At 52.1% G+C, this 27570-nt stretch overlaps 1 protein-coding gene across 3 annotated transcripts; it reads right to left on the bottom strand.

Annotated features, from left to right (window-relative positions):
* Nucleotides 1-2091: 2091 nt before the first annotated feature.
* Nucleotides 2092-27412, bottom strand: SCNN1A (sodium channel epithelial 1 alpha subunit). 3 transcript variants are annotated; one of them, XM_027541096.1, is made up of 13 exons: nucleotides 26579-26716; nucleotides 25679-26039; nucleotides 17361-17628; nucleotides 15637-15830; nucleotides 10379-10482; nucleotides 9603-9766; nucleotides 9086-9184; nucleotides 8769-8886; nucleotides 4731-4809; nucleotides 4550-4607; nucleotides 4365-4420; nucleotides 3919-3994; nucleotides 2100-3506 (listed from the first exon to the last, which is right to left on the bottom strand). In XM_027541096.1, exons 2-13 carry the CDS (start codon nucleotides 26032-26034, stop codon nucleotides 3126-3128), a joined length of 1953 nt encoding a protein of 650 aa, XP_027396897.1. In that variant the 5' UTR covers nucleotides 26035-26039; nucleotides 26579-26716; the 3' UTR covers nucleotides 2100-3125. The 3 variants fall into 3 exon arrangements, with proteins under 3 accessions (XP_027396894.1, XP_027396897.1, XP_027396895.1); XM_027541094.1 differs by lacking the exon at nucleotides 26579-26716 and adding an exon at nucleotides 26732-27412 and having other exon boundaries at nucleotides 2201-3506; XM_027541093.1 differs by having other exon boundaries at nucleotides 2092-3506; nucleotides 25679-26671.
* Nucleotides 27413-27570: the final 158 nt, after the last annotated feature.

Genomic DNA, 27570 nt, shown 5'->3' on the forward strand with positions numbered 1-27570 from the left:
CCCACAGTAGCACAGAGTCATCGAAAGGACACTGGACTCCCAGTCGGGGTGACGTGGATCCCAGCCCCAGCCCAGTCATGCCAACCCCATGTGTCACAGGGAGACCTGGTTCTGTATTAATCATGAACTTGAACAAGTCACTTCACCTGAGAAGCTCCATAAGGAAAGTGAGACAGCGTGAACTCTGTCTCCTCTACCTGTCTGATCAACCTGAGACCTAGAAAGGAGGAAACAGACAGCACCCCTCTCCTGCATGTGCTCATTCTGGATAACTGCTCATATGATGCATATGTGTTGATCACTACCCATTTCAATGAACACTAGAGAGACTTCCCTGCTGGTCCAGTGGTTAAGACTCTGTGCTCCCAATGCAAGAGGCATGGGGTTTGATCCCTGGTTGGAGAACCAAGATCCCATATGTCGCACAGTGCGGCCAAAACATAAAAAATAAACACTCTAGAAAAATGTGTGCCCCCTGTTACTGGTACCTGCCCTAGTCCCCTCCCACATTTGCATGTTAAATCACTTCAGTCTTATCAGATTCTTTTCGACCTTGTGGACTGTAGCTCACCAAGCTTCTCTGTCCATAGGATTCTCCAGGCAAGAATACTGGAGCAGGTTGCCATTTCCTCCTCCTGAAGACCTTCCCAACCCAGGGATCAAACCTGAGTCTCCTGTGTCTCCTGCATTGGCAAGTGGGTTCTTTACCACTAGTGCCACCTGGGAAGCCCCCATAATTGGCATCTGTTTGCTTTTAAAATCAACTTTATCTTGAATCATGTCAGATGAATACATTAACATCAGTTTTTATTGAATTTGTGATGCTTTGAAGAATGGTCAGGATGTTCACGTGTGTGGGGGGAGGGGATGTTGGTGAAGAAGGAAATAAAACTATTTTTAAAGTTAAAAAAAGACCCAAAAGTTAGTGTGCAGGAGTAACACACTGATGGAAGGGAGAATGAAAGACCCTTAGGTAGACCTGTTTTTTTGGCAGGAGAAACTCAGGAGGACCCGGGGCGGCAGGGGAAGGATGGGGAGGAGGGGCTGCCTTCTGTCATCCTTAAAAGCTCCAGCTTAGTCTGACAGGCCCCGCCCACTGAGTCAGGGGAGAGGGAGGCAGGGCGGGCTGGGGCCAAAGAGCACAGGAGCAGGCTGAACCTGAGGGTTCAGAGAAGAAACTGTTGTGACACCAGCACTTTCCCCTCATCACTGTGAGTCTAGGAAAGGGAAGTCCAGAGTCATCGCATCATTTCCTCCTCACGAGCTTTACCTTCCCCCTCCCTCTGCCATCTCCCCCTTTCCCAAGATTCTCGTGGTTCCTCAGGTCAAGCAGATCACAAGGGTTGGTGGGTAGGGGGGTAAGGAGAGCCAGCAAGGCATCAGGATTCGGCCCTAAGGAGGGTGAGGAAGGGTGACGCCTGGGTCCCAGGGCTGATGCTGGTGTTGGGGGAGGAGTTGGGGGTCTGGAAACCACTCCGACATCTCTCAGCGTCTCCTTTAAAAGCTGGGAAGATGCCCGCTGCTGCTCTGTCTGTGATGATGTGAGAATGAGAATACACAGGCTTCGAGGCTCCTCAGGAAGCTGGGCTGAGTCTCATCCTCTTCCACCAGCACTGGGCAGCTGATGGAGAGGCAGGCGGGTGAGGGTGGTGCAGCTGGGTGGTGAGTGGTACTCAGCAGGAGAGGATTACAGATGGTGGTGACCAAAGTCGGGAAGGAAAGGGGTCTAGGCTGTGGACAGGGACACTTACCCCAAGCATTGCACAGCAGGACTCCTGATGGAGGGCACCTGTCTTCACCTCCCACCTGAACATGGTGATGGGCACAGAGCAGATGCTCAGCAATGCCCATGGAAGAACTAGCAAGACAGTTTGTCTCTCCCAAGGCCCCTGAAGGATGGTTATTCCCATCGTGCAGCCAGAGGAATGGGAGACTGTCCTGTGCCCCACTCCCCAACCCAGAACTGTGGGACTTGCGTGCACTCCCTGGCCCCCTCATGGTGCCATCCAGCTCTCCAGACATTTTCTTTTAGGCTACACCCTATGGCAAGGGGGATCTTAGTTCCCTGACCCACGGAAGTCCCTCCAGACATTCTTTATGCAACAACATTTATTAAGTACCTGCCTACTTGCTCCAAGCGGGACACTGGGCTAGACAGTGAGGATACATGAATGAATAAGACTCAATCCCTAACCACAGTGAGCTCGGTCATGCTGGGAACACAGACACAAATGAACAGAAAATTAAATGCAGCGTCAGCACTCCCATGGATGTGATGGTGTGTGATGGGAGTCCACGGGAGAGGGAAGTGGTAAGATCTGGGGAAGACAGGGTGGGGAAGAAGCCTTCACAGAAGTAATGGTATCCGAGCAGGGTTCTCAGGGATGCATAGGAGTTCTCCAGCAGATGGGGGCGGGGGAGGCGTCCAGGCTAAGGAAATAGCTTGAGCAAGTACGCAGAGTTACAAAGGACAAGGACACAGGGCAGAGGCGCCGGGCGAGGCTCCGTCAGGGGGATGGGGTAGTGAGGCTGACTGGGAATCCAGGTCTTTAATACATCGGGCTGCCCCAGTTCCTGCCCTGGGAGTCAGGCAAACAGAGTCGCCTAGCAACTAACCGAGGGGGCTTTTGGGGTGGGGTTCCCCACCCCAGTTCAAGAAGAGGCGCAAACGCCTGTGTCACTGGAAGGCAGTGTGGAGGGCCATTCTGGGGCCGAATCCAGCCATCTTTAGGAAGGAAACCACACACGCCTTTGTGTGCCCTCGTCTGTGTTTTGTTCTGGTCGTCAGTTGTTTCCTAGGAAAGTTGTTTGTCAGAGATCCAAGTTTGGCTCAGCCGATCCAAGGAAAAAGAGGACTTGGCTGCACTGGGGTGGGGGAGAGCAAAGTGTTCTCGAGGCAAGACCAGCGGGTACGGGGAGGAACTGGGGTGATGCTGGTCGGGGGTCTCCAGGCAATTTCCACAGCCCCCTATCCATGCTGCTTCATCTCCCCGCCACCCACGCACACACCAGGGGCAGCTGGGCAGCTCTGACAGGAAGCCGCCAAACATTCTTGAATCCTGCCAAGGCTGCGTCCCTCCCACCAAGGGAAGTGCCTGCCTTGGGGAGGGGATACCGTCCTTCCCTCAGGGCTCCCCCGGAGCGTGGGCAGAGGTGCTGGCCTCTGCCAAGCCTGATGGAGCTGGGTGGGGGCCCAGGGTGGCATAGGCAGGTGGAGGGGCTGACAAGGCCGGGGAGATGGCAGGGTCTGGCGGGGATGAGGAGAAGAAAGCTGGGTGGGGGCAGAAACTGGAGGGGAGGGAGGCGGCTGGAGTGGAGGCCACCTCCTGGGTGCCCTTGCCCCCTCGGCCTGGGGACCAGTATCGGCTTCGGAACCTCCGGAGCAGCATGAGGAAGGTGATAACCAGGAGGTCAATGATGAGCTCAGCCATCTCCACCACGGACAGCACGGAGGAGCCGAACCACAGGCTCCACTGGCTGCCCAGGTTGGACAGGAGCGTGACCATCTGTGAGGGAGAGAGGCACGCTGAGCACTTGGCAGGGAGCCCAGCTCCACTCCCCTTGGCCTCTCCTGACCCCAGGGCCCCTGGCCTCTGCTCCCCTCCTCTGGAAGCACAGGACCGCTGGCTGGTTTCTTCCAGGGAAAACCAAGAATGAGGCCACTGTGGGGATGGCTAACACCCAGGCTTGTCTCGAGAGGTTTCTCCCCATCATCCAGCACTCCCCCTACCCCAGACTTCACCCCAACAGGCATCCTTCCACCCTTCTAATGCTCACCCTCTCCCCTTCCCTTGGTCCCCCACCTTCGAGGCCAAAACCCTCAGGCCCCACAGAGGTAATCCCCTGTGTTTACGGACAGCCCCCTGACTAAGACCCCCCGCCCCCAGAGAATCCCAGGCTCAGTGGGGCAGGACGCACCGTGACTGAGGGAGACTCAGAATTAGATTTGTAGTTCAGCTCCTTGAAGAAGATGTTGAGTTTGGCAACTCCATCCCTTTGGAGTAGGGGAGAGGGTGGGAAGAGACGGCCCAGGGTTAATTTCTCTGCTGCTCAAAAACACTCTCCTCCAATCAGCTGTACCCATCCCTCTTCCTCGGTCTGCTTTCCCTCCCACAGATTCCTTTCCCAGGGCTGGGACCCAGGGAAAGGAATTATTATTACTGTTTAGTCACTCAGCCGTGTCCGACTCTTTTGGGACCCCATGGACTGGAGCCCGCTGGGCTCCTCTTTCCATGGAATTCTCCAGGCAAGAATATTGGAGGGGGTTGCCATTTCCTTCTCCAGGGGATCTTCCCATCCCAGGGATCAAACCCGAGACTCCTGCATTAGCGGGCAGGGAAGCCCAGGATCAGGGTAGGACTGACCTTTTGTTCTTGATGGTGTAGTTGTTCTGTCGGGACAGCATCTGGAAGACCCAGTCCTGGGAGGGGATGAGGTATCAGTGGGGTCACCCCCGTACTCTTCAGGCTTACAGAGCTGGGGGTGGGGTCAAACACACTTATACACGTATGCCCAGAGACGACCGCAGTGCTACACACACATACTCTACCTGGGATGTCGCGGACGGCCATTGTGAGTAACTGGCAGAGAGCTTGTAGATGGTCACACTACAAGGGGATGGAGAAGGTGCTCAGTGTGGGGGGAGGGGTGGGGTCTCCCATTCAAAGTTGGACCAAGGATCCTCTGTGGTACCCAGACGACCAACCTGGGCTCCAGGAGGGGATGCTCACCTGCATGGCTTCCGGCACTTGGTGAAACAGCCCAGGCGGTCTGAGGAGAAGGCATCCTGGAGCTTATAGTAGCAGTAGCCTGAGGGTGCAGAGAGGTGCTCATTTTCCTAGACCCCCTCCACCTTCTCCACCCACACCCTCCAGGTGTCCCAAGACCCCTGGCACCCACTGCAGAAGAGTATTATGGAGCAAAACAGGAAGGGCTCCTGACTGACAGCACCAGAACATGTTTAAGAAATAAAGCCACGTCCAGCAAAAAATAAAAACAACAGGTTACACCTTTGTTAAAGTGAAAGTGTTAGTCGCTCAGTCATGGGTCCAGCTCTTTGCCACCTCCATGCACTATAGCCACCCAGGCTTCCCTGTCCATGGGATTCTCCAGGCAAGAATACTGGAATAGGTTACCATTCCTTCTCCAGGGGATCTTCCCAACCCAGGGATTGAACATGGGTCTCCCACACTGCAGGCAAATTCTAGATACAGACAAATGTTGAAAAGTGAAAAAGAAAAGTGGGAACAATTTTTGTATAAGAATAATGAAATTAAACCACAATGAGATACCACTTCACACCCACTAAGATGGCTATTGGAGATGAAATGGCAACCCACTGCAGTGTTCTTGCCTGGGAAATCCCATGGACAGAGGGGCCTGGTGGGCTATAGTCCATGGGATCGCGAAAAGTTGGACACGACTTAGTGACTAAACCACCACCACCAAGACGTCTACAGTGAAAAAGGACAATGACAAGTGTCGATGAGGACATGAAGAAATTGGAACTCATCGCTGCTGGGAATATAAATTGGTGCCACTGTTGTGGAAAACAGTCTGGCAGTTCCTCAGAAGGTTAAACATAAAATACTATACTGCATGCATGTGTGCCCAGTTGCTCAGTCGGGTCTGACTCTAGCCTACCAGGCTCCTCTGTCCATTGGATTTCCCAGGCAAGAATACTGGAGGGGGTTGTCATGCCCTTCTCCAGGAGATCTCCCCAAGCCGGGGATCAAACCCGTGTCCCCTTCATCTCCTGCATTGCCCACAGATTCTTTATGCACTGACCCATTGGGGAAACCCTAAATCTACTAAATGACCCAGCAATTCCACACCCCAGAGAACTGAAAATTGACCACACAAAAACTTGTACACAAATGTTCATAGCAGCATTGTTCCCAACAGCTAAAAAGGGGAAACAACCCAAACGTCCATTTATTGATAAATGGATAAACAAGATACAGTCTATCCATATAATGAATATTATTCAGCCATAAAAAGGAATGAAGGACTGATATATGCTACCAGGTGGAAAGTGAAAGTGAAAGTCATTCAGTCAACTCTTTGCAACCCCATGGACTACAGTCCATGGAATTCCCCAGGCCAGAATACTGCAGTGGGTAGCCTTTCCCTTCTCCAGGGCATCTTCCCAACCCAGGTCTCCCACATTGCAGGCGGCTTCTTTACCAGCTGAGCCACCAGGGAAGCCCTGATACCAGGTGGATGAACACCTGATACCAGGTGGATGAACCTTGAAAATATTAAGGGTAAGTACAAGAAGCCAATCACAAAGGATCATATATTGTGATCTATGAAATGTCCAGGAGAGGCAAATCTATAGTAGATAGAAAGTAGTTGAGTGTTTCTGAGGGGCCGGGGCAGGGGGGTAGGGGGAGGCCCTGTGGATACAGGGAATGGCAAGCTTGGAGACCACTACGGGTACAAATTTTTTTTTTTTTTGGAGCGGTGAGAAGGCTGTAAACTGATTACAACAATTGTCACACAGTTCCACGACTGTGCAAAAAAACTAAAACTGTATTGCCTGGAGAATCTCCACGGACAGAGGAACTGAAGGGCTACAGGTCATGGGATCACGGAGATCGGACACAACTGAGTGACTAGGCACACATAATACTAAAATTGCACTGTAAACTGTCAGTGAGTGAGTTATCCAGGAAATGAATTATCTCAATACACCTGTTACCAAAAAAAGAATAATGGGACCATGGGCTTCCCTTGTTGCACAGCTGGTAAAGAATCCATCTGCAATGCGGGAGACCTGGGTTTGATCCCTGGGTTGGAAAGATGCCCTGGAGTGGGAAAAAGCTACCCACTCCAGTATTCTGGCCTGGAGAATTCCATAGACTGTATAGTCCATGGGGTCACAAAGAGTCAGACATGACTGGGAGGCTTTCACTTTTAAGGGCTTTCCTGATAGCTCAGTTGGTAAAGAATCCACCTGCAATGCAGGAGACCTGGGTTCGATCCGTGGGTTGGGAAGATCCCCTGGAGAAGGGAACAGCTAGGCTACCCACTCCAGTATTCTGGCCTGGAGAATTCCACAGACTATACAGTGCATGGAGTCACAGAGAGTAGGACGTGAATGAGCGAGTTTCACTTTCACTTTCAATGGGACCATAGCTTCCCCCTTCACCCCTGTTTCCCAGGTTCTAAGTAAGGTTTTTTTGTTATTCTTGATACTTTCAGTCACCTGGGTCCTTCTTCATTTCTGACCCAAATCCCTCTGAATACCAGGGTATATAATTAATCACAGAATTAATCTTTAATTAGAAAGACTGGGAAGCAATTAGGCTGGGGAGCAAGCAGTCCTTAGGAAACTCAGCAGACTGTATCTTCAGCCAAGTTTCTCTCCTTTATCCTCAGAGCTTCTAGCAAATAGCAAGGTCATTTTTCTCTCAAGGATCTTTTTCAAACTCACAACCACTTAGCAATCAGCGTTTGGGGGCCCGGGGAACAGTGGGCAGAGTGCCTGCTCTGCATGTCCTGGGACATCCCGTCTTCCCTCTGGGCCTCAGCTTGCTCATCTGAGAAAGGGGCCCATCAAGCAAGACGGCCTCTGAACTTCCCTCCAGTTCAGATGCGCTGTGATTCTCCAAAGCCAGAAAGCCAGAAATCAGAGGCTGAGACTGCAGGGCACGGGTCGGGGAAGGACTGAGAGAGCAGCACCAGGAAAGAAAGCAGGCAGAGATGCACAGACAGAGGCTGCTCTCCACCCTGGGGTCCATCGTGTCCCTGCCCTGTGCCCTCGGAGGGGTCGGCTAGGCCAGATAAGGGGGTGTGGACCAAGGACGCCCGCCCTCTATGTTCTATGTCTGCCCTCTATGTTCTGTGTTCTCTTGCTGGGGACTTTCTTTCTCTCTCAGCTTCCCTGCTGAATAACTCAGCTGTAAAGAAAAGGAAGAGATTGATGTGCTCCTAGACCAGGGCCAGGAGGAGACTCTAGTGTCTTCCAGATTCTTTTGACTGCGCTCTCCTCTAGTTGTAATGTTTTAATTCTTCCACAAGTCATTTCTAAATGATACACCTGCTCCTACTGAACTGATATATTATGTGCATGATGAAACATACATAAACTGGAAGGTGTTAGGGAAAGAGGCAGATTCACACAATTTCTAGTCTTTTCTTCCTGAACCCAGCACTGTCTCACTAGCGCCCAGCAACAACCCTGCTGGTACCCTAGGGAGTGAGCAGGATGCTACCCGCAGAGCAAGGAACCCAGGGAGATCTTCCTCACATGCTCTTCTTTCCTTTTGCTGCAAGTTATTTTTATTTAAAAAAAAAATATTTGCTTATTTATTTATTTGGCTGGGTCAGGTCTTAATTGTGTCATGAGGATCTTTCCTTTTGGCACAGATTCTCTATTTACAGTTCATGGGCGCAGTACCTTTGCAGCATGTGGGATCTTAGTTCCCCAACCAGGGATCAAACCTGCGTCCCCTTCTTTGCAAGGTGAATTCTTAACCACTGGACCACCAGGGAAGTCCCATAAGTTATTTTTAAATGGGGACATCCAATTATAAACACACAGAAGTCAAAAGAGAGAGAAAAACGGTGAGGGAGGGACAGAGAGGAGAGAGTGAGAGGAAAATGGACAGGGCGGCATCTAAGAACCGGGAAACAGGAGTCAGTGGGAGAACCGGCTGGAGAACGTGGGAGCCGGAAGCCACAGAGGGGGCACTGAGAGTGCAGGGCTCCTGGGATAGTCCTGGGCTCAGGTGGGAATGGGGGCCGGCCTCCCGCAGTCTCACCCCAGGAATTATGCTTCCTGTAGTCACAGAACTCTACGCCGTCGGGCCGCGGGTAGAAGATGTAGGCACAGCCACACTCCTTGATCATGCTCTCCTGGAAGCACGAATGGATGCACACCTGGGGGAGGGAAGCGCGAATGGGGACGGGGTCAGGCCTGCCCACCCCCACACAGCCCCACATGGCAGGGGAGGGGAGGACAAACCAGCCCCACCAGTGCGCCTCCACCCCTCTCTCCACAGTCCCCATCGCCCATCACGCACTCCTGGTGGCTACGGCTGACCTACGCTGGTTGCCATGGAAACAGGCTGGGCCTCACCTGCTGCGTGTACTTGGTATTGTAAAGGTTCTCCACTGGGACCTCGCTGCCATTCTTGGTGCAGTCGCCATAGTCACCCCCAAGTCTGTCCACAGCTTCCTAAGAACCCAGAGACACCAAGCGGTCAGAGCAAGTGGTCCAGGCCTCTTCTTGACCTCAGTCTTCCCTCAGTCCCTGGCTGTATGTCCTTCCCGCCATCTTTCCTACCTGCCTGGTCAGTTAACAACATGCCCCCACAGCTACCAAGGACACTGGGCCTGGAGCATCCCCTGGAACCCTCAGCATGTTCTGAACCCCTTCCCGGTGTTCTCATCCCATGTGTAGTCCTCAGAAACTTACTTCCTAATGCACACTCGGCCTGGCCGACCCCTCGCCCCAGATTTCTGCTCCTGAAGACGGCTACATGCTCGAAGCTCACCCAACACAACTTCTTCTGGCCCTCTAGCTGTCACCCTCTAAGCCCTCTCTCTGCCCCTCATCTGGGGTCCTCCCCAGGTCTCCCGGTCAGCATCCTTGCCTTACTCATGCTGATGGAGGTCTCCACGCCAGGCCGCAGATTAAAGCCAGCATCATCCATAAAGGCAGGCTCATCCCGTTCATGCACCATCACCCGGGCCCCGGTCACCGTGGACAGCAGTGGGATGAAGTCATTTTGCTCTGTGCGCAGTGTCAGGGACAGACCTGGGGAGAACGGGGAGAACAGAGCCAAGGGGCAGGGCACATTGGTTGAGAGAAGCATCAGGGTGTGGAAACCCATCCTCCCACCCTGCCTAGTCTCTAAGCCTCCCAGGGCAGCAAGTTAAGGAAGACCTGCAAATGGATTTGGCAACCCCTGAGCTGAATTCGGGGGTTTTCCCTGGTGGTTCAGTGGTAAAGAAGCCACCTGACAATGCAGGAGACATGCGTTCGATCCCTGGGTCAGGAAGATCCCCTGGAGAAGGAAATGGCAACCCAATCCAGCATTCTGGCCTAGGAATTCCATGGACAGAGGAGCCTGACGGGCTACAGCCCATGATGTCACAAAGAGTCAGACACGACTTAGTGACCAAGCATGTACACGCACGAGCTGGATTTGGGGTGCAGGGCCAGCCAGAGCCAGGATAGGATTCCTGTCACACCTGGGATGGAATACGTGATACCCACAGGGGAGAAAAAGCAAAGAGGATTTTCCAGGATACAGAAGGGCTGTAGTGAGGCCTGGAGCATTTCTAGGACAGGAGCTCAAGGCAGGTAGATGTGGGCACACAGGGCAGCGGAGGGGATGGGGCTGGGGCTGGGGTCGGGACAGCACACCGTTGTTGACCCCGGGCATGGAGGACATCCAGAGGTTGGAGCTGTTCTTGTCGTTGAAAGTGTAGCAGTTTCCATACATCGGGTGGTGGAAATGAGAGTAATTCCTATTCAGGAGAGAGAAAGAGGGGTCAGAGGGGAAGGTGCAGGGGTCAGGGAGAGCACTTTCAGAGCCCTTTGTTTCCTGATCACCTACTATGTGTGGACGAGGTGCTGAAGCCTCACCCAGGCCCTCTCACTAGGCATCATCCCCACTTCACAAGAGAGGAGGCACGGCCTCGGAGAGGTCAAGTAGCTGCCCAAGGTGACACAAGCAGCAAGCATGAGACAGGACTCAAACCCGGGTCAGCTACCTTCTCGCCCAGGCTTGCCCCCCAGGCCACCCCACCTCATTGGCCTTGTGGCCTCTCCCATCTTGGTGCTACACTACATTATGAATTCTTGCAGCATCCCTGGCTTCTCACACGTCTATATCTTACTTCCCCACTCAGATTATAATTTCCTTGAAGACAGGAAACACATCACCTTCATGGCTGAATCATCTCTGGGTTAATGGCATGGTTCTTGGCATGTAGGAGACGCAGGAGATCGGGAACAAATAGTTGATGAATGAACAAAAGAGAAAGGAAGTGGTGGGGGAGTGGGGTGGGGCAAGACAGTGAGACCAGGAAGGTCAGATCCAAGGGCAGGAACAGGTCTTGCAATGGCATGCCTCCCACTGGGAGGTACAAAGCAGGGCTGGGACAGGCTTGGGAACAGAGAGAAAGGAGTCCCAGATTTGTGTTGCTACAATAGGAACATGATTTGACAGCAAATCACACGTCCCCCAACGGGGAGGCTGTGCAGACGCAGCCAGAGCCCACAAGGGAACAGGGGGTATCTAACTCAAAGCTATGGTTTTTCCAGTAGTCATGTATGGATGTGAGAGTTGGACTATAAAAAATGCTGAGCACCGAAGAATTTATGTTTTTGAACTGTGGTGCTGGAGAAGACTCTTCAGAGTCCCTTGGTCTTCGAGGAGATCCAAGCAGTCCATCCTAAAGGAAATCAGTCTTGAATATTCATTGGAAGGACTGATGCTGAAGCTGAAACTCCAATACTTTGGCCACCTGATTCGAAGAACTGACTCATTAGAAAAGACCCTGAAGCTGGAAAAGATTGAAGGCAGGAGGAGAAGGGGACGACAGAGGATAAGATGGTTGGATGGCATCACCAACTCAATGGACATGAGTTTGAGCAAGCTCCGGGAGTTGGTGATGGAGAGGGAAGCCTGGCGTGCTGCAGTCCATGGGGTCGCAAAGAGTCAGACACGACTAAGCAACTGAACTGAACTCCTCAGCCAACAGGGGTTATCTGTTCTAACTCCCCAGCCATGGGGGCGGGAGGGAGAAGAGGGGAACAGGTCTTTGGGCTGGGGGTGGTAGAGGAGGAAGGAAGAGAAGTAGGGGAGGGAAGCAGGCTGGACGGAGATGGGAGCGGGAGCGATGCCTATACAGCCTTAAGCAAACCATTTTCCTTAAGCTCACTGTCCTCATCTATAAAATGAGGAGATGGAGCTCAACGATCTGGAATAGTTCATTGCCCTCAAAAAGCAGGCTCAAATGTGAAATACTAGCGCACATTCTGGGAAGAGCTAGGATGGCAGCGTTTCCAGAACACAGGCTGTGCTCAAGGAGGGACGAAAGAGGAAGAGGCCAGTCCTACAAGGCCTGGGAGCCCTGCTCAGAGGGGAAGGGACAGGGACACCACAGGCTGTCCGCAGCAGGTGGAATCCATAGAGCAGACCACAGACTGAATCTTAAACTCACAGAGCTTAGTTTAAAAAGTGAAGGGCAACATGATGTACATAATACAACACCATTTATGTCCACATTACACACACACTTGGTAAAAACACATGTAAATGGAAACACATCAAGTGCATTACGAGAGTGTATGAGAAGCAGTGTGACATGATGGTGAAGAGTACGGACTCCAGGGCAAAGCTACTTGGACTTGAACCCCAGCTCTAACGACTGTCAGCTAGGGGACCAGCCCAAGCACTTGATCTCTTTGTGTCGCAGCTTCCTCACCTGTAAGTAAAATGGGGATGATACTAGTACTGACTTCATAGGGATTCTGGGAGGATTAAATGAAACCTAGAACAGTGTTTCGGAAAAGCCAACGGCACCCCACTCCAGTACTCCTGCCTGGAAAATCCCATGGACAGAGGAGCCTGGTAGGCTGCAGTCCATGGGGTCGCTAAGAGTCAGACATCACTGAGCAACTTCATTTTCACTTCTCACTTTCATGCACTGGAGAAGGAAATGGCAACCCACTCCAGTGTTCTTGCCTGGAGAATCCCAGGGACAGGGGAGCCTGGTGGGCCTCTGTTTCTGGGGTTGCACAGAGTCAGACACAACTGAAGCGACTTAGCAGCAGTAGCAGCAGAACAGTGCTTAGCACTGGGTAAGGGCTATATAAATTTTCTATTAAGAGTATAGGAAATCAGGGATTTCCCTGGTGGTCCAGCGGCCCTCAGCACTTACACGGCTATAGGCCCATGTTCAATCCCTAGTCGGGGCTAGATACTACAAGCCTCATGGTGCAGCCAAAAAAAAAAAGGGGGGGTATAGGGAATCATTAAGACAGCTAAAGCCAAAATGACAGATATAACAAGGCAAGGATGTTGAGAATTTGCAACCCTCACACACTGCTGGTAGGAATGTAAAATGGCCCAGATACCTGGAAAACAGTCTAACATTCCTCTAAATATTAAATATAGAATTACTATGTGACCCAGCAGCCCCACTCCTAGGTATCTACCTGAGAGAAATGAAAACATACATCCATACACACACGTGTACAGGAATGCTCATAGCAGCATCCAGCATTATTCGTAAGAGCCAGAAAGTGAAAGACACCCAAACGTTCATCCACCAAAGCATAGATAAACTAAATGCGGCATAAGCATACAATTGAAGACTATTTAGTGAAAAAGAGAGGTGAACTGGGGGACTTCCCTGGCAGTCCAGTGGTTAGGGCTACACACTTCCACTGCAGGGGGAACCAGGGTTGGATCCTCAGTCAGAGAACTAGGATTTGCCTTGTGACGAAGTCAAAAAAAAAGAAAAGCAGGAATTACTGATACATGCTGCAACATGGATAAACCTTACTAAGTGAAAGAAGCCAGTCACAAAAGACCCCATATTATGTGATTCCATTTATATGAAATGTCCCCAGTAGGCAATCCATAGAGACAGTGGTTAGTAGATTAGTGGTTCCCAAGGCTTGGAGGAGGAGACAACATAGGGAGACAGGAAAACATTCTAAAATTAGACAGTGTTAATAGTTGCACAATTCTGTAAATACAGTAAAAACTACTGAATTATATCCATTCAAAGGATGAATTTTGTGGTATGCGATGTACAACTCAATAAAGCTGTTATTAAAGAAAAGATCATAGAGAGAGAGGCAAGAGAATTGAACACAGAGTAGGAGAGGGCTGAGAAAGCCATGATAAAGAACTTCAACTCGATCCTGAAGGCCAGAGAGACACTGACAGATTTCACACAGGACTGTCTGGAACAGTTAAGTGCAGTGAAGTGCAGGCAGAACGCTGAAGAGTAAAGCTTCCTGCAGTCGCAGAATAAAGGAGGCTCGAGAGGTGGAGAGACAGATTGGGGGGTTATGATAACCCTGGTGAGAATCGATGAGGCTCTGCAGTGAGGAAGTGACCTAAGTGTCAAGACTGAGATGAACTATGGACTTTCCATTGATGAGAAGGCGGGAGCCTGGGGCGGGCAAAGCGAGAGGGTGACAGAGCCACTCGGTGGTAGCTGTGGGCTGCCACAGGCTCAGGTGCTGCTACTGTCTTACTTGTCCTCAAACAAACACACAAACCGGAGACAGGAACAAAGGTGTGTGTGGGCAGAGTGTGTGCTCCAGGTGAGGGGAGGGGGCGGGCAGAAGCAGGTGACACCTGGCCCTGCCAACAGTCTTCAGTGACAAGGAAGGGACAGGGTCCCTGTGGGGTGGAGATGCTGCCTCGGGCCCTTCCTCAGCTGGGTAGAGGCAGGGACACAGTGCCTGAACTTCGAGGAATACGGAAGGCAGGGTGGGGGCGGGCAGCGGCTACAGAAGGGGACCTCCCTTACTCTTAGCCTCCCCCCCAGCCCTCAGAGAGCTGGCTGCAACCATGACCTCTTTGCAAAGACATCATGGAAGGAGATGTGACTGAAAGAATGCCAGGCGGGCAGTGCAGTAGTGTGAGGGGGGCCCTAGGCTCTGGCTGTCCTAGGGCAAGTCTAGGACAAGGACAAGCCTAGGACAAGCCTAGGACAGGACAAGCCTGTCCTAGGGCAAGTCACTTCACCTGCGTGACTGTGACTTCCCACTAACAATGAGACCCACGACTCACTGCAGTGTATAAAGTGCCCTCAAACTCCTTATCTCATGTACTCAAAGACAGATGTTATCAACTTCATCGCTTAAGAAAAAGTGTCAAGGGAATTCCCTGGTGGTCCAGTGGTTAAGACTCTGAGATGCCAGTGCAGGGAGCACGGCTCAGGGAACTAAGATCCTCCTGCATGCCACCAAGTGTGGTCAAAGAAAGAAAAAGTGTCCGAAGGGCAAGGATATTTTTCTTCTTCTTTGATGTATCCCAAATGCCCAAAACAGTGACTGGCACATAGTCCAGAAAGTCAAAAATATTGGTTCAATGAACACTGAAAGAATCTCCTTTCCCTCCATTTCACAAACAAAGAAATAGGCTCTGAAGACTGGAGTGAATGCCCAGACTCACCTGGTCCAGAAGAAAGAGAGCCAGAGCAGGAACTCAGGGTTAGTCCCTGATTCAGTCCATGCTGTGTCCGCCACCCACTGCTGCCTGCGTTATCTGAGGCAGCGGAGCAGGGGCCCACACGACCTTTCAGGCATTCTCGAGTTTGATGCCAGTGAGAAAGAGGCCTCAGAAAAACAGGGAGCCATGCTTCAGTCCTTGGTTTCTCAAAGCCAGACTTCAAGCCCAGCCTTCCCAAGGCTCCCATCTGACACTGCCGCAGACCCAGGGAGCCACACGTGTCCTGCAAGGCCATTCCCCAGGCACAGGTTTGGACCTGAGGTCAATACTTTCCCTTCCTCCCCACCTGCAGGCATTGTTATTCAACCAGCACTCCAGGGTGCCTTCCATGCTGGGTCTCAGGATGGTCCAGAAAAGGAGACCAGGGGGGGAGGTGGGGGGAGGGGCAGAGCAGGAAGCCTGGCAGCGGGGAAAGACTCACGCCTCATTGCAGGAGTCCTGGTTGAAGCGGCAGGTGAAGATGAATTTGCCCAGCACGTCCTCCTCCAGCGAGGGAGAGGTGTCCTGTCTCCGTCTGGACAGAATGTTGATGTAGTGGAAGCGGTACCACTCTCTCACAGCATCCACCCCTGACGAGTACGTCTGGTAGAAGCAGTCCGATTTGTTCTGGTTGCACTGGACACAGAGACCAGAGCATCAGAGAACCAGCAGCAAGGGTAAGCAGGGCGGGGCAAGGTTAAGCAATGAATGGTCTGGGGTCCTAAAGACTGATAGATAGGGGCGGGGAGCCAGGCTGGGAGAAGCCGAAGCCTGGAAGACAGCAGACCTAGAGAGCACAGGATTGATGGAGGAGACTGGAAGTTGCACACACCTTGGGGTCATTTATGCAGCCTCTGACGGGGGTGAAGCAAGGATTCTTCTCCCCATTTCACAGATGGGAATACTGAGGGATCAAGCAGTTTGTCCCAGTATCAAAGAGGGGACTGGAACCCTGGTCACTGGGTACCGTCTCTCTGCTTCGCTCCCTTTTTTAAAAATCTTTATTATTTTTTTTATTTTAAATGGAGGATAGTTTCTTTACAATATTATGTTGGTTTCTGCCATACAACATGAATCAGCCATAAATATATATATGTGTGTATATGTATATATGTGTGTGTGTGCGCTTAGTCACTCAGTCGTGTAAGACTCTTTGCGACCCCGTGGACTGTAGCCTGCTATGCTCCTCTGTCCATGGGGATTCTCCAGGCTAGAATACTAGAGTGGGTTGCCATGCCCTCCTCCAGGGGATCTTCCTGACCCAGGGATCGAACCTAGGTCTCCCGCATTGCAGACAGATTCTTTATTGTCTGAGCCACCAGGGAGCCACCGGGGAAGCCCACGACAGAGAATAAGGAGAGGATAGCAAGAAAACTAAAAAAATAAATGGAGATGGGAGGGAGGCTTAAGAGAGAGGATATATATATGACTCGATGGACGTGAGTCTCAGTGAACTCTGGGAGTTGGTGACGGACAGGGAGGCCTGGCGTGCTGCGATTCATGGGGTCGCAAGGAGTCGGACACGACTGAGCGACTGATCTGATCTGATAGATATATGGGCTTCCCCGGTGGCTCAGTGGTAAAAAATCTGCCTATCAATGTAGGAGACCTGGGTTTGATCCCTGGTTCGGGAAGATCCCCTGGAGAAGGAAATGGCAACCCACTCCAATCTTCTTGCCTGGGAAATCCCATAGACAGAGGAGCCTGGTGAACTACAGTCTAAGAGGTCGCCAAGAGTCAGATACAACTGAGCGACTAAACAGCAACAACAATCCTGTCTTGGGCCTGCAGGAACCCCAATGCCCCATCACCCTGGAAGGTCCCAAGTGAGTCCCACACTGGGGATCAGTATTCAGAAACAGCATTTCCACAGTAGATCTGGCTTCCCATCCCCATAAACGCTCCCACAGAGGCCCCCAGCGAGGAGTCTCCACAAGCTGGCGCCCAGAGAGACGTTATTTAATTTTAATTTTCAAATTTATTAGTGTATGTAACCTATTTATCTTGCCAGCGCTCGGACTGCCGCCTCGTATCATTGGCAGCGAAGGCGGGTCGTGGAGGGCGGGGAGCTAAGCCGACTCGGGCGCGCAGGCTGGGGCGGGGAGGGGGCGGGGCCTCTGGACGGTGGCGGGGCGGGGCGGTAGCGGAGGGGTGGCGGGGCCTTACCAGCTGGAAGCCGATCTTCCAGTCCTTCCTGTTCACCTGGGGGTTGTTGTCCCGCATGCTGGAGCCGGCGCGGCGGACTCCGCGGGCCGCGTGGGGCGGAGCCGGGACGGGCAGGCGCTGAAGGGGGTGCGGCAGCGGCTCCCGCAGGTCGCGGCGGGAGCGGGCGTGGGCCACGAGGGTCTTGGAGGAGTTGTACTTGTACAGGTCGAAAAGAGTCTGCTCCGTGATGCGGTCCAGCTCCTCCAGCTCCTCTTGAATTTCCTTGTACCTGGAAGGGGCGATGGCGAAAGGTCGGACTAGGAGGTGGCGGCCTGGTAACAATCCTCGCCCCCCCCCCCCCCGCCTCCCACGCCACCATCTCCCGTGCCTCAGTTTCCCCGTCTGTAACGGGTGAGATCAGTTCAGCCCAGAGAAGTCTGCGAGGAATAGCTCTGGGGTCTGCAGGGCTATCTCGGGGGCGAGGGGAGGCGCAGACAGGTGTGTCCGCCTGGTGATTGGAGGCGACAGTGAGCCCCGGCGGGGACGGCATTTATTGCCGCATGTTTCTCGTAAGGGAGAGACGGGAGGTGCTCTCTTCCCACTCGCCCTGGCCTGGAAGGGAACCCGGAACTTGTCTGGAACTTGTCTGCCGTTTCCCAAAGCAGGAGAGGGGGTGGGCCGGCAAGGCCCAGACACTCCCACGGACCCGAGATGCATGGGCCATCCGCCCCATCTCGGCGAGGGTGGCCTTTGACCGTCTGCCACATGACAGTTTCTAAATCAGGGAGTCTCAACTGCACTTCTAGAACCTCCGAGGAACTTTAAAAATACCGGTACCACACAGTCTCCTTTCCCCGCCCTCCTACCAAAGACTCAGTTTTAAGGAGTTTCAGGTGGGGCTCACAAACCGTGAGTTAAACACTGTCCAGTGTAAATCCTCACATTCCTTATCAATACAGGGGCCATGCCATCTCCATCATGAAAGTCCAGGCAAAGTAGCAGGGCCTTAGGGATAGAATCTACCAAAACAAAACAGACACCTAGGACCGATAAATAAACAGGGTTGCGGGATACAAAAAAAAATATGCAAAAAATGTTTCTGCATGCTAGCGATCAAAAAAATGGAAAATGAAATCAGAGCACCATATTAAATAGCATAAACAACATCAGATACTGGGAGTAAATCTGATGAAAGGTGTACAAGACCTGTACACTGAAAATCCTGCTGAAATAAAGACCAAAATAAAAGGAGGTGCAGACACAAGTAGATCAGGAACTCCTATGCCACCTTCCAGATTGCTCTCTGATTCAAGCTGTGCATGCGTGCTCAGTGGAGAAGTTGTGTGGGACTCTTTGACCCCAGGAATATAGCCCACCAGACTCCTCTGTCATGGAATTTTCCCGGCAAGAATACTGGAGTGGGTTGCCATCTTCTTCTCCAGGAGATCTTCGGACTCAGGGATTGAACCTACATCTCCTGCATTGCATGCAGGTTCATTACCACTGAACCACCCGGAAAGCCCAGATTCAAGCAAAGCCCTATCAAAATTCCAGCAGACATTTTTGAAGAAATTGACGGGTCAATTCTAAGATTGCTTTGGAAATGCAAAAATCTAGAATGGCCAAAACAAATTTGGAAAAGAACAGCGAGCGACGTTGGAGTGCTTACTCTACCTAACTTTAAGACTGTAAAGCCATGGTAATCAAAACAGTGTAGTGAAGGAAATGGCAACCCACTCCAGTGTTCTTGCCTGGAGAATCCCAGGGACGGGGGAGCCTGGTGGGCTGACGTCTATGGAGTTGCAAAGAGTCGGACACGACCCAAGCGACTTAGCAGCAGCAGCAGCAGTGCTTATGTAAGGATAAACAGATCAATAGGACAGAATAGAATCCAGAAATAAACTCAAATATATATATGGTCAACCTGATTTTTGACCAAAGCACCTGTTCAGCTCAATGAGGAAAATAATTTTTTTAAAAAAGATGATGCTGGATATTGTATGAAAAACGGGGGGAAAGAAAGAACCTCAACCTCTACCTTAGTCTGTATACAAAAATTAAGTCAAGCAACCCAAACAAAAAATTCAGAACCATAAAGATTATAGAAGGAAACATCAAAGATACCTTCACGACCTAGGGGTAGGCAAAATTTACTAGAATAAAAAATAGAAGAAATGCTGAAATATAAAAACTTCTTACAAATTAAAAAGAAAATGACATAGTTTTAAAAAGGAACCCCCCAAATATTCAAATGGTCACTAAACACATGAAAAGGCACTCAGCATCATTAGTACTTAAATGTAAATTAAAACCATAATGAGGTACCATTTAACATCCATTAGGCTCAAACCACAGAGAAGGAAATGGCACCCCACTCCAGTACTCTTGCCTGGAAAATCCCATAGACGGAGGATCCTGGTAGGCTGCAGTCCAGGGGGTCGCTAAGAGTCAGACATGACTGAGCGACTTCACTTTCACTTTTCACTTTCATGCATTGGAGAAGGAAATGGCAACCCACTCCAGTGTTCTTGCCTGGAGAATCCCAGGGACGGGGGAGCCTGGTGGGCTGCCGTCTATGGGGTCGCACAGAGTCGGACACAACTGAAGCGACTTAGCAGCAGCAGCAGCAGCAGGCTCAAAGAGACTGATGACATCAAGTATTGGTGAGAATGTGGAGCATCTGAAATTGCTGCTGGTGGGAGTCTAAAATGGTACCACCAATATGGAGGACAATCCCTGGTGGCTCAAATGGTAAAGAATCTGCCTGTAATGCAGGAGACCTGGGTTCGATCCTTGGGTTGGGAAGATCCCCTGGAGAAGGGAATGGCTACCCAGTCAAGTATTCTCGCCTGGAGAATTTCATGGACAGAGGAGCCTTTGAGTCCATGGGGTCACAAAGAGTCAGACAAAACTGAGCAACTAACACACACACAGGGCGGTCCTCATGTGCCTAGTCCAAACCTCACAGTCCTCAGCCACCATCTCCCTCATAAAAGTCTAGCAGGCTGCCCCTCATCCTCTCATAGGAGAAAAATGTAGCTCAGGTTGAAGGTGTGTGTTTGACATTCTGAGATTTGTTTGTTATTGGTCATTATAAGAACAGCTGCTGCTGCTGCTGCTGCTAAGTCTCTTCAGTCGTGTCCGACTCTGTGCGACCCCAGAGACGGCAGCCCAGCAGGCTCCCGAGAGCAGCAGTTATATTTAAATGGATAACCAACGAGAACCTACTTTATAACACAGGGAACTCTGCCCAGTGTTATGGGGCAGACTGGATTGGAGAGGAGTTTGGGGGAGAATGGATACATGTGTATGTATGGCTGAGTTGCTCTGCTGTGCAACTGAAACTATCACAACATTGTTAATCAGCTATACTCCAATATCAGAGAAGGCAATGGCACCCCACTCCAGTACTCTTGCCTGGAAAATCCCATGGATGGATGGTGGAGCCTGGTAGGCTGCAGTCCATGGGGTCGCTGAAAGTTGGACACGACTGAGTGACTTCACTTTCACTTTTCCCTTTCACGAATTGGAGAAGGAAATGGTGGCCCACTCCAGTGTTCTTGCCTGGAGAATCCCAGGGACGGGGGAGCCTGGTAAGCTTCCGTCTATGGTGTCGCACAGAGTCGGACACGACTGAAGCGACTTAGCAGCAGCATACTCCAATATAACATTAAAAGTTAAAAAAAAAAAAAAAACAGTAAAAGTTACAGGAACTGAGTTCTAATCAGCTTCCCAGGTTCATTTCCTAGCCTCACCACTTACCTTCAAGGTGATAAGGATTAAGTGAATTAACATATGAGAAACATAGTGATAAAAAGAGCTGGCAGAGTGAGTACTGTCTAACTGCAGCTACTGTTTTTATGGTCACAACTGTTCTTTAATAAGAAAGAACAGTTTAATAATAGTAATAATGATAGTAAAATAATAGTAACCTATTGTTGGAGAAGAGAAGGCTGAGGAGACAGGAGAGCACTGCCTGCCACTCAACTGCCCTGTGACTTTGTGATCTTAACAGAAGTACAGGGACTTCCCTGATGGTCCAGCGGTTGAGAATCCACCTGCCAATGCAGGGGATACGGGCTAGATCTCTGGTAGGGGAAAATCCCACATGGGGCTGAGCAACTTAGCCTGTGCGCCACAACTACTGAAGCTCACGCGCCTAGAGCTGGTGCTGCACAAGAGAAGCCACGGCGATGCGAAGCCTGCGCCCCTATTCGCCACAACTAGGAAAGCCCGCACATGGCAGCGATGACCAAGCATAGCCAAAGATAAATAATTCTTTAAAAAATAAAAGTGGAGCAGAAGACCAGACTCCAATTCTGATTCGTCCACCTAAATAGTTGGGTGACCTTTGCAAAATCTGTACGTTTCTCAGAGCCTCCAACTCTGGGCTGGTAGTTTTCTCCTTATCCAGTAAGCCTGTGACGAAGATCAGATCATGATAATGGATGCTGAAAAGACAGCCTGGTGACTGCTGTCCTTGGAGTCCCTGAACAGATGACCACTGGGTAAAGAAGGAGGAGATGTCTTTAGAGCTGCTTCAAAGACAGAACCAGGGCCGGAAGGCAGAAGTTACAGTGAGGTAAGCTGCAGCTTTACCTAAGGAAGAACTTTCCATCAGCAGTTGCTGCAGAGATAAGTGACATTCCTGACACGAAGGAGTCCATCACTTCGGGGGGGGGCGGGGGGTGGGGACAGTGGCTTTTTGTCCCTGCCAGGCCTGCCAATGCAGAGCCTGCTTTCCAGATCCTGTGGGGGGAGTGGGGGGCAGTGCAGGGTCCCCCGCAGGGTCAAGGTTGGATGGCCTGGCTCAGAGCCTTCCCCTCCCTCAGTGCAGCTCTCTAAGGGGAAGGAAGATTCCATGACCTTCTTTGCTGTCCAAGAATGCCACACTCTTCCTTAAAACCAGCCTCAGTCCCCCCAAGGATTGAATGAAAAAAATACGCTCTTGGGCTCTGTTTGCCATGGATGTGGCTTTGTCTGGCCCCCTCTCTTGGGTGAAAAAAAGACCTTTGTTAACCAGAAAGTGGATGGGGATTGCTGTGGCTGACCTTTCACATTGGACTCTCAACACCTCCTGGCTTAATATGAAGGTCTTCAGCCTTATCCCCTTTCCTGGAAGTTACAGAACAGCCCAGAATACCCCTCCCCCTCTGCTGGCCACACTCCTGCCACCTGCAGTTGGGCACCTGGGCTGACTTTGCCTCCAGTTATCTCACAAGCTCCTCTATCTCTTCCAAGACTTCCACCCCTTCCCTGCTCCCCAGTCCGAGTCACCTATCTTGCCTCTGCCAGCACCCACACCAGCTAGCAGCATGAGTCACACGCAGGTCCCCACCCACCAGGCTGCATCAACCTGTCCACCCACCCCTGCCTCTCTCCTGGAACAGGAACCAATAACCCGGATGCTTCCCTTCTCCCCCTCCCTCCCTCTGGACTCCTGCTGCTCCCCACAGGCTCCCACCAGCCCCCATCCCTGGATGGCTTTGCCTGGCCCCTCCTTAAACTGCAATGGGAGAAAGAACTTTGAAAGCAAACATACTTGGTCTTGACTCAGCTACTGACCCTAGATTCACTGGCTTCTATGTGATGGGGAGGCAACGGATTTTTGAATCTGTTTCACCACCAGTTCCCTGTGTGAACTTAGGCAATTACTTAACTTCTCTGGGCCTCAGTTTCGTCATCTATAAAATGGGAGCAATACTGGTATCTACATAAGAGATCTGTTGTGAAAATTAAATCATTTATTAATATAAATTTTTGTTTGGCACATATTAAGTACTATATGTGTTAGCCATTATCATTGGTGTTTTTTCTTTCTTTTTTTTTCTTTTGGCCACACTCTATGGCATGTGAGGTCCTAGTTCCCTGACCAGGAATTGAACTGGCATCCTCTGCATTGGAAGTGCAGAGTCTTAACCATTGGACCACCAGAGACGTTCTCGTTGTTATTTTTTATTATTACTTGCAGTTTGACCCTGCTCAGTTACTTCACCTCCACTTCCTCATCTGCAAAATAGAAATAATAATGCCCGTCTCCGTGGACCGGTCAAGATTAAATGAGGTAGTGCTTAGAGAACTCCCAGCGCAGGATCGAACACACAGTAGGGGCTCCATATCCTGCCCCGGCTTTGAGGCGCCTTCTCTGACTCCCCTCCTATCCAGGGTGCTGGGTGTCTCCCCACTAACTCCTGCAGGAGGGACTGTTTTATTCGGTGAGAATACCTGCCTCCCAGCCTGCAAGCCCCAGAGGCCAGGGCCCTGGTTTTCATTCCCTGGGGCGTTTTCCTCTACTGCCCACAGCCTTGCACCCTTCGGAACCTTGGAAAATATGCAGGCCTCAACAGATTAACCTTATACTGTCCGTCTCTCACCCGCATCTTTCAACCAGTCTTTATTGAGAGCCTACTATTGGCTAGTTCCTCCTGCTTGCCTGCCCTCCCCTCCCCACTGCCCCAGGGGATGAGGGTGGGGGAAGTAGGGGAAGGAAGAGGGCTGGGAGCACTGAGGTTGGGAAGAAGAGAAGCAAAGCCGCAGGCACCAGGGGAAGAGAAAGAAGGCTGAGAGAGGGAATAAGACAAGCTCAGAAATGAGATGTAGGGACTTCCCTGGTGGTCCAGTGGTTAAGACTCTGTGCTTCCAATGCAGGGGGTGCAGGTTTGATCTCTGATCAGGGAACTAAGATCCTACATGCTGCACAAAACAAACAAAAAAACCCCCAAACAAACGAAAAAGAAATGAGATGTAGCATCTGAGCAGAAACTATTATTCCACATTCACATTTTGGGTATTAAGAAGAGACAGGGGTTTGCAATCAGGCAAACAGGGTGGAAAAGACTGATACTGGGAAAGATTGAAGGCAGGAGAAGTGGGCAACAGAGGATGAGATGGTTGGATGACATCACTGACTCGACGGACATGAGTTTGAGCAAACTCAGGGAGATAGTGAAGGACAGGCAAGCCTGGGGTGCTGCAGTTCGTGGGGTTGCAAAAGAGTCAGACACGACTTGGTGGCTGAACAACAACCACCACAAACAGGGAAAGTCACAGTGGAGTCTGTGACCGTGTGCCTTAGCGCTCTCTGCCTCAGTTTCCTCAAGCGTAACCCAGGAATAATAACAGTATCTGCCTCGGAGGATTGTTGGAAGAATTAAAGGAGCTGCCCGAGGAGTTCCTAACTGCATCCGGTGGTCTGGTGCATGAAGCAGCTTCTCAGTAACTGGCCTCTTAACCTGGGCCTCATACAGGAGTTTATCAGTGAAGTGGAAGAGCAGTGTTTTCTCTGTAGGACAGGATGTCCCAACCCTGATCAGCTCATGACACTACACCACCCCTGATATGTGACCAATCCCAGTCACTCGCAATTGCATGCACACCTCATTTGTTTCCACACACACATCCATGCGTTCACATACACTCTCACTCATAAACCTTACACTCTGACTCTAGCTCACAATTTTTATGGTACCTGTCCCAGTGCGCTGAGGTTATTTGTTTATATGCCTATCTCTTCCATCTTATCTTTCAATATGTAGCAGAGTACATGGCCTTCAGCAACGATTGTTGTAGGAATTATTGATGAACCCATTCGCTGGGTGCCTAGAGCCATATCTGGCCTGCCGGAGGTGTCCCAAGGTGTGAGGTGTGGCAGGACCGAGTGAACACACAGGTGTGTGTAAACACCCAACTCTGCCCTCCTGTCTTCTCCATGGTTACCACCATCCCCTCTGGCTTCCAAACCGAAAATTGGCAAAGAACGCTGGGTGAAACCCAAAACTTCAGGACACACCCAAACACCACACCTGGACAGGTGGACTGCACAGCGCAACAGGGCCACCTGGGCCTCTGGAGGAACAGCCTGGCCAGGGCAGCTTCCATCCTGTCCTGCTGTCCTGGCTCTGGGACTACACCCCCACTCACCCCCCAACCCCGCCTCGAGGCTCATGGAAGGCTCCATCACCACCGCTCCCCCACTTTGCTCTCTCCAACACAAACTGCCCTTCTCAAACCAGACCACCCTGCCAGGGCCCAATACCAGCCAGCTCCCACCACCACCACCACCACCGCCCCCCCTCCCCACCTGCAGTCATCTCCTTGCAGGATCTTCATCAGATTTATCTCCTGATAAGGAGGGGCTGATTCCCACCTTGCCCTTCTGAACTCATCGGCGATCCCTCCCACTTTCAGGAGGATGAAGGGGTGGAGGAGGAGACTGTAGGTACAACATGCCCACTCTGGAGAAGGCCCAGGCACTAGGAAGTCTTCCCTGGGCAGAGCGGCTGGCCCATCACGTCGAGGGCTCCCCTCTCCTGCCCAGAGGGACGTCTGACTCAGGTTACCTGTAGGGGTTTAGGGTGCAGATGGAGACCGCAGGGAAGACAAGCTTGTCCGAGTTGAGGTTGATGTTGAGGCTGACGGGGTAGCTGAAGTACTCTCCGAAGAGCTGGCCGAACTGCCAGTACATCATGCCGAAGGTGCAGAGCCAGAGCACGGCCCAGAAGACTGTCTTCATGCGATTGTGCTGCGAGCACACCAGGCGGATGGCGCCGTGGATGGTGGTGTTATTGCAGAAGAACTCGAAGAGCTCCCGGTAGGAGCGGTGGAACTCGAGCAGGGCCTCCTCCTCCTCCGTGGGCGGCGGGGGGCCCGAAGGCTCGGGACCCGGCCCCGGCTCCTCAGGCTTGTCTCCCTTCATGAGCCCTTTGGGGGGTCGGGGAGGGCGAGGGGCCGGGCTGAGTTCTGGGCTCTGGGTGCCTCCTTCATCCTCATCACCTGGGGCCCGTGCCCTCATCCCACTCTCCTCCCACCTCTTGCCCACTTTCTCCCCTTCCTCCTCGAGCCCGTCCCCGGGAGCCTGCTGACCTGCCAGTGTCTGGGCAGAAAAGCTGGAGCCAAGCCTCCCCTGAGTGGCCTCTCTGCCTCCCTGATAAAACTCCCTTTGATTTCTGTCCTAGACTCTCCTTTTCTGTCTCCTCTGTCTCCTCTGTTCAGTCAATCTCTGTCTTTGGTCTTCTTCCTCCAATATCTGTGTCTTAGCTTCTCTCTGTCTCCGTCTCTCTCTCTCTCTCTCTCTCTGTCCCTCTCTCTGCCTTTCGCTTCTCTTTGGGTCTCTCGGCTCTCTTCCTTGCCTGTTTCCTTCCAGGTGTCAGGCTCTGTGATCTTGCCCTCTTCCTCTCCCTCCCCGCCCGGCCCACTCTTCCCTGCAGTCTGGACTCTCCCCTCTGGTCCCCGGGCCTGACCTCGGGCTGTGACCTGACTCCCTCTCGGCCCCAGGGACAGCTGGGCTCCAAGAGGTCTGGGCTGCCTCCTGCTTCCCACTCCCAGGTTGTGGCTGGACTGGGACTGGTTCCTTTCCAGTTGAATCTGGCAGCCCGGCCTCTCCTCCCCCTCACCTGACAGGTGCAGCAGCCAGACCCGGGAGCCAGCCCGCCAGCCCAGGAGGGAAGCCGCAGAAGCCTCATTAGCATCTCAATTAAAGGTGAGCTGGGCAGGAGGAGGGGCCAAGGAGGAGTCAGAGCTGAGAGCTCTCCCGAGGGAGGAGGGCTCCTGAGGGCAGGTGACCTGCAGCGTCCGGACTGGAAAAGCAAGACGGTGGGGCAGAAGAAAAGTCAGGGCTGGGAGTCCTGGGGAGCCAGCAGACAGGGAGACCAGGAGATAAGAAGGCAGGCGAGGGATGGAGGTCTGGAACCAGGAGGTGATGCTGAACGCAAAGACAGGAGGGCAAAGCAAGGAAAAAGGACAAGTCAGGATGAGTGAGACTAAGGTGTGGAGACCAGGAGAACAGGGAAGGCCAGATAGTGGAGGTGGGTGGACAGAGGACAGGGGGAAGGACCGGGAGGGAGGGAGGGATGGAGGACAGGCAGAGAAGGGGGATGGTGAGGAGGAGGGAGCCAACCCCAAAAGGAGTCCCCCTCCTCCACCACTGAAGGAGAGGCAGGGGGAGGGACTGCCCCCAGTGGGCTTCCAAGAACCAGGGCCCCTCCCCGGGGAATCCTTCCAAGGGCACCCCTGGGTCAGCCTCACCCCCAGGCCTTGGGGAAGAAGGAAACAAGGCCTGCAGGCTTCCTCCCTGCTCACTAAGGTGTGAACACCTCCCGACCCGCCCAGGAGCACCCCTCTGCCCTCTTGACCCCTCACCCCCACCCCGAGCCTGTCCAGCCCAGGGAGGGGCCCAGGTGGAGCTGGGGGCTGGGCGGGGCCCTGGGACATTCTGTTCCTTTTTACACCATTG

The sequence above is a fragment of the Bos indicus x Bos taurus genome, chromosome 5 (genome assembly GCF_003369695.1).
Source record: "Bos indicus x Bos taurus breed Angus x Brahman F1 hybrid chromosome 5, Bos_hybrid_MaternalHap_v2.0, whole genome shotgun sequence".
Classification (NCBI taxonomy): domain Eukaryota; kingdom Metazoa; phylum Chordata; class Mammalia; order Artiodactyla; family Bovidae; genus Bos; species Bos indicus x Bos taurus.